This window comes from Xyrauchen texanus, chromosome 35 (assembly GCF_025860055.1).
Source record: "Xyrauchen texanus isolate HMW12.3.18 chromosome 35, RBS_HiC_50CHRs, whole genome shotgun sequence".
Classification (NCBI taxonomy): Eukaryota; Metazoa; Chordata; class Actinopteri; order Cypriniformes; family Catostomidae; genus Xyrauchen; species Xyrauchen texanus.
In genome coordinates this window covers 38,205,482-38,212,981 of record NC_068310.1, presented here as the reverse complement: position 1 = coordinate 38,212,981, position 7,500 = coordinate 38,205,482, and the positions used below count along the sequence as shown (strand labels likewise).

Sequence of the window (7,500 nt, the reverse complement as noted above, 5' to 3'; positions counted from 1 at the left end):
CTCACAGACACACACACACTCACTCACTCACACTCACATACACACACCCACTCACAGATACACACACACACACAACAAACACACACCCAATGCAGGAAAATCCCTGACAGGCTTCCGTCCACTGATCTGCTGATCACACATGCTGAAACAGGAATGTGCTGTCACACACACACACACACACTCGATGAACCGCTCTTAAAGATAAAATGTATGAAATAGACTGTGGTGTGTTTTCTGCATGTACCACTGGCCCAGCTGCACCAGCACAACAAAAGTCCTTCTTGTTGAGCCCTGCATATAAATATAAATATCCCAACAACAACAAATATGGTGATGCCTATTTTGGATAATTTAATGAATTAAATACTTAACAAATGAAAGATACTTTTCATTTGATTATATTTTTCAGTATAAAATAGGGAAGCGCTGATATGAACATTATTGATACAGATTTGTGATGCTGATGCAGATTTCAATAAAAACAGAAGAACAGAGGAAATCTCATCGTGTCGATGCTCCACGCACTCAAATATGAAGTCATGCGGCGAAGCAGGCAATGCAAATACAATCATCGATATGTAATATACTAATTTATCCCATATCCTCATGTTTTGCATAATTGATGAATTGTTTGTTTGTTTGTTTGTTTATAGGTTCAGTTCCAGCAGCACTATGACAGATGGAGATTATGACTATCTGATCAAACTCCTGGCTTTGGGGGATTCTGGAGTGGGCAAGACCACCTTCCTTTACCGCTACACCGACAACAAGTTCAACCCCAAATTTATCACCACCGTGGGCATCGATTTCAGGGAAAAGAGAGTGGTTAGTGTCCGGCCTCTCGTTCGTCTGCTGTATGTTTGAGTCTGTCTGGTGGATGGGTAAGAGGATCAGGGGTGGTGAGATACGAGCTGTGATGTGTCCTGTGAGTTTGGCCCTCCATCTCCATGTAATTGGCTCATAAGTCACCGAGTGTGAGTGTGTGTGTGTGTGTGTGTGTGTGTGTGTGTGTGTGTGGGTGGGTGATAAACTTTATTGATGTGAATCACAGTCTGAAGAGTCACACACAATGGACTTCACACACTTCAGTAGCATTATAAGAGCATTTTTTTCCCGATTAGCTTTAAAACCTGTGCTTGAACACGGCTGATTTTTGGGGAAAAATCTTCCGAATTCAATGGCCAGTATAAGTGATGGGAAAAGGACCTCTTAACGCTCCAAAACAAACCCCAGATGGGACTTGTGACAGAAACCAAGTACTTTTCAGTGTCTATATGAAAACATGCGATATCAAAATGGGACTTTTATTATGAAAATATGCAATATCAAAATGGGACTTTTATTATGAAAACATTCCATATCAAAACGGACTTTTATTGTGAAAACATGCGATATCAAGACGGACTTTTATTATGAAAATATGCAATATAAAAATGGGACTTTTATTATGAAAACATGCGATATCAAAATGGGACTTTTATTATGAAAACATGCGATATCAAGACGGACTTTTATTATGAAAATATGCAATATCAAAACGGGACATTTATTATGAAAACATGCCATATCAAAACGGGACATTTATTATGAAAACATGCGTTATCAAGACGGGACTTTTATTATGAAAACATGCGATATCAAGACGGGACTTTTATTATGAAAACATGCAATATCAAAATGGGACTTTTATTATGAAAACATGCATATCAAGACGGACTTTATTATGAAAATATGCAATATAAAATGGGACTTTTATTATGAAAACATGATATCAAATGGACTTTATTATGAAAACATGATATCAAGACGGACTTTTATTATGAAAATATGCAATATCAAAATTGGACTTTTATTATGAAAACATGCCATATCAAACGGACATTTATTATGAAAACATGCCATATCAAAATGGGACTTTTATTATGAAAACATGCCATATCAAAACGGGACATTTATTATGAAAACATGCGATATCAAAATGGGACTTTTATTATGAAAACATGCGATATCAGGACGGGACTTTTATTATGAAAATATGCAATATCAAAATGGGACTTTTATTATGAAAACATGCCATATCAAAACGGGACATTTATTATGAAAACATGCCATATCAAAATGGGACTTTTATTATGAAAACATGCCATATCAAAACGGGACATTTATTATGAAAACATGCGATATCAAAATGGGACTTTTATTATGAAAACATGCGATATCAAAACGGGACAAAAATGCCCGATATGCCACATTACCAGTCCAGCCCCTGGCTGCTGGTGGAATCTCCAAACTGCAAATGCAGGAACTGATTTTAGACTTTGCGCTGAGAGTAGAGGTGCTTATGAAACGTACATTACAAATCCTAAATGCGATGGCAAGATCTCTCATGCAGGAGTCATGTGTGTGTTCATGTGTTCATCAGGTGTACACCACAAACAGCCCCAATGGAACAACAGGAAAGACGCTTAAAGTTCACCTGCAGCTTTGGGACAACCGCGAGGACAGGAGAGGTACGTAGCTTCACTCATATTCATGCACGAGTTTCAAGACACACACATGGGAATGAGCTGGATAAACCTCAGACATACGGTTGTCAGTGTTATTTATTTGCTCCTCGGCAGGTTCAGGAGTTTAACGACAGCTGTTCTTCAGGGATGCCATGGGATTCCTGCTCATGTTTGACCTGACGAGTCAACAGAGTTTCCTGAATGTCAGGAACTGGATGAGTAAGTGACTGCAGGTGTTTGACTCCGCCTCAGTCACCTCACTTGTTATTAATCAGACTTCACTGTCGTGGCGTGTGCAGGTCAGCTCCAGGCCAACGCATACTGTGAGAATCCCGATATTGTTCTGGTTGGAAATAAAGCCGATCTCACCGACCAGAGAGAAGTACAGGAGAAACAAGCGCGAGAACTTGCGGATAATACGGGTAAGTGTGCACAAACACACACACATGCACATATTGAGGTCTGTCAAATCTTGTGCCAAATCAAATATATATACGTGGACTATCACGGCTGAACACGCACCCACGTGGGACAGACGCTAGGAAAGGGTTGCCATGACGACTTAACGACGTAAACCCTAAAACGCCATGAAAATTATATAAACAAATTTACAAAACAAATAATACACTATATATATTTTTTGTTGTGGCACTAAATAAACAAGCATAAAAAATATATATATATATATATATATATATATATATATATATTATAATTCTAGAGCAAAAAGTTTTCTTAAAAATGTATGTCCTCATATGTGGACAGCGGGACAAAGTTGTGACATTTTAAATAATACCAAACTCTATAAAGTCTGTTTTTTTTTTTCATCAAATGGTTTATGATGTTTCCAGGAGTGTTGATTATTCATGTTTTTGAGACGCTACATCATAAATGATCATAATGAATTCAGATTCAAAGTAACGCCTGGCATCATCCAATCACTGTCAACCATGTTGAGTGATCCAAACATGCTCCCTTGCTCCCTATTTAGTAGGGATGCACCGAAATGAAAATTCTGGGCCGAAACCGAAACTGAAAATCCAGGATGCACTTGGCCGAAAACTGAAACCGAAACCGAAATTTTTACCTATTTTTTTTTAAAAAAAAATGTTGTGTATAATTGTATTAATTTTACACTTTTTCATTAATTTCATGAATTTAATTAATCTGAATTGAAAAACTACAAACCAATAAAATAAATCACACTTTTATTGAAAGTAACACACCAATATTGGACAAAAAATATATTAAAACATTATTAAATATTATTCTTCATTCAGTTCTGTAAAAATCTAATTTTACAGATTTTATTAACAATTATCCAAATAATGTAAAGTTTTAGAAAACTATTATATGAAAAACAACAGTAAAGTAATGAACTTAGCTAGCATCTTTCAAAAAGTTTAATATGCAACAGTAATTTTAATTAAAACAAAAGACAGAACACAGAATGGCAGAATGATCTATATATAACTATAATATATAATTATATATATATATAGATCAGTGCTCTGTTCTGTGTATGTAAACGTATGTCCACTTTAAGTGAAAATGATTGTGCACAACAGCAGTAATTGAACTAAATCCAACCTCATCTGTAAATGACAGATGTATCCTCAAGTGAAGAACAAGTGGAATGTAATTGCTATACACATCATATTGGACCGCTTTCTATTTAAGTACAAGTGACAGGTTTCTCTTCAAGAACAAAAGTTGCTAAACGTTCTGACAGTCTCTCCTGTCTGAAAGCTCATCAAGAACATGAGATGCTGCACTGAACAGTGTCTCACTCTCTGTGCTGGTGCTTGGGCAGATAAATACCTGTGCGCAATCCGCGCAAGCAAAGGAAAGCGGTCTTTGTTTATGCGACCGTAGTCAAGGGGATTGTCGCTTCTGGCGTAGTTCCGCTCGATTCGTCTCAAGTTGTGGTGTAGCTGTGCTAGTTGTGACATTTTCCTGTAGAATCTCTTGCTGTACTCTGTATATATATATCTTGAAAGTTCTGCTGAATAAACACTGCAGATCGCAAATTTGATGTCCTTATCAGAAACTTTGAAGAATTTCCACACCGCTGACATGATCGGCCTTTGTTGGGTAGCGCCGTGATAAGGGCTAGATCAATCCAGATTGAAATCTGAGCACTGAGGGGCGGGGCGAGGAGGTATATATTTTCGGCTTAAAATTTCAGCCTTTTTTCTCTTTCGTCCGAAAACCGAAAGTGCCATTTTCGGCCGAAAATTTTCGGCGGCCGAAATTTCGGTGCATTCCTACTATTTAGTGCATGACTTAACTTCCAGTGTGCTGTCTGTCTGCACTGGTCTCAGAACAGTTATAGGAGAGCTATAGGATGCTCCCCTGCTCCCTATTTAGTGAATGACTTAACCTCCAGTGTGCTGTCTGTCTGCACTGGTCTCAGAACAGTTATAGGAGAGCTGTAGGATGCTCCCTTGCTCCCTATTTAGTGCATGACTTAACCTCCAGTGTGCTGTCTGTCTGCACTGGTCTCAGAACAGTTATAGGAGAGCTATAGGATGCTCCCTTGCTCCCTATTTAGTGCACGACTTAACCTCCAGTGTGCTGTCTGTCTGCACTGGTCTCAGAACAGTTATAGGAGAGCTGTAGGATGCTCCCTTGCTCCCTATTTAGTGCACGACTTAACCTCCAGTGTGCTGTCTGTCTGCACTGGTCTCAGAACAGTTATAGGAGAGCTGTAGGATGCTCCCTTGCTCCCTATTTAGTGCATGACTTAACCTCCAGTGTGCTGTCTGTCTGCACTGGTCTCAGAACAGTTATAGAGAGCTATAGGATGCTCAGAAGTCAACAGCACTAAAAATGTCAAAGTTAAAGAAACATCTCAATATATATATATACAAATAAGTTCTATATGCAGATAATATATGTATGTTGAATGTCTCTCTCTCTCCTCACATCCCAGCATTCCATACTCGAGACGAGTAGCGGCGCATCGAGCAGAAGTGGACAAGGCCATCGCCACGCTCCTGGACCTGGTGATGAAGAGGATGGAGCAGTGTGTGGATAAACCCATGACCGACGCACAAAACACGGACCACACCAGCAAACTGGACGCAGCGCCGGCCAACGAGAAGAAATGTGCATGTTAAAGAACCAGGAAGTGCCCCTCTATTTCCTCTACTGGATAGGTGTGGAAGTGCAGCCCGTGGTGGCAGATCTCAACGCGACGGCGCCGGTCTCGCTCAGCTTCGGTCTCGCGACGCCTGTCCCGAATGTGTGGACTTTTTATTTTTCAGTGGAGAGACCGCCTTTAACCGCCTCTTCGAAATGTATCCAAGAAAGTAGCTTTTGACAAATGCGCCTAAAATATCTTCATAAGTAGATGTTAGGTCATAAACATACTCTACACTAGTGCACAAACGCAGATGAATGTTTGGCGATTTAGAGTTTCCGCAAATGTCTATGCGACAGTTTAACTTACGCCCCCGCAAATGTTGCCTATAGTGCCCCTTGTGGCAGTACTGAGAATGCAACGCAACAATTTTGAAATGATGCGTTAATGCTAATGAGCTTGTGCATCTAGAAGCATCTGTGTTCAAGAGCTTGTGTGGAGTTTGTCTCCGGCCTTATATTCAAGTTTTTATGTGTTAGGAATGTTTTAAATTTTTTGATTTAACGCTTTCTGTTGGCACATTTATTTTGTCCTTTTCTCTACTCATACTTAAACTGTTCTGGTGGAAATTGTGAATTTTATAGAAAGAAAATGACTCGATTGAATTTGGATTCTTTCGGTATAAATAAAAATACCGAACTAGTCTTACAGAATTAACGCTTACTATAATCCATATTTCTTTTCAAAGTTTTACGTGTTGAGTTTTACGCTCCGCTGCAGTTTCCTGTTGAAATAAACACTAGGGTCACAACAACAACTGTGCGCTTTATTCACGAAGTGCTTATTGGGACTTTATAAACACGTATTTTTCACTCTATTGCTCACACTGTAATGTTATGGTATCGAAACTCTTATGGTGCGCTCACATACAATGCGAAGAAAAATTGCTCACACGTAATGCGAAGTTTAAATGTACGCTTATAATCCAGCGGTCAAACTCACGCGGAGTAATGCGAGGCATTCACATACAATGTGAAGAAAATTTTCGCCGCGATTACTTACGCTGAACGTGAGTTTAAATGTAAATTTATAATCCAGCGGTCAAACTCGCGTGCGAGCAATGCAAGGCTTAAAATTTTCTTCGCTTGTATGTGAATGCTCTCGCGATTGCTCAGCATGCAGTTTGACCGCTGGATTATAAATTTACATTTAAACTTGCGCTGGCGCTGAGTAACACAAACCCGCTAGTATTCCCCTCTCTTCCGTAAAGGACAAGAGGAGGGGCTTCTAAAACTTGGTTCATAGTTAAGTACAACCAATAGCTGGAATCAAGTAGACGCCAGCATATTTTCAAAAAATGACAACTCGCGCGAATACGTGAGTTTAAATGTACATTTATAATCCAGCGGTCAAACTCACGCCGAGCAATATTTTGGCGCTCACATACAATGTTAAGAAAATTTTTGCCTCGCGATTACTCCCGCCGAACGTGAGTTTAAATGTAAATGTATAATCCAGCGGTCAAACTCACGTGAGCAATACGAGGCGCTCACATACAATGTGAAGACAATTTTCGCCTCACATTACCGCCAACGTGAGTTTAAATGTTCATTTATAATCCAGCGGTCAAACTCGCGACGAAGCAATACGAGGCATTCACATACAATGTGAAGACAATTTTCACTCGCGATTGCTCACGCCGACGGAGTTTAAATGTTCATTTATAATCCAGCGGTCAAAACACACGCCAGCATTACGAGGCGTTCACATACAAAGTGAAGAAAATTTTCGCATTGCTCACGCGAACGTGAGTTTAAATGTACGTTTATAATCCAGCGGTCAAACTCACGCGAGCATTACGAGGCGCTCACATACAATGTGATGACAATTTTCGCCGCGATTGCTCAC

At 39.5% G+C, this 7,500-nt stretch overlaps 1 protein-coding gene across 1 annotated transcript; it reads left to right on the top strand.

Moving 5' to 3' along the window:
- The first annotated feature begins 537 nt into the window (after positions 1–537).
- On the top strand, positions 538–5,707 carry rab27b (RAB27B, member RAS oncogene family). The gene is given in 6 exon segments (XM_052105899.1): positions 538–825; positions 2,423–2,514; positions 2,622–2,643; positions 2,645–2,726; positions 2,807–2,933; positions 5,443–5,707. Coding segments are annotated over 6 exon segments (729 nt in total). The 5' UTR covers positions 538–606; the 3' UTR covers positions 5,630–5,707.
- Positions 5,708–7,500: the final 1,793 nt, after the last annotated feature.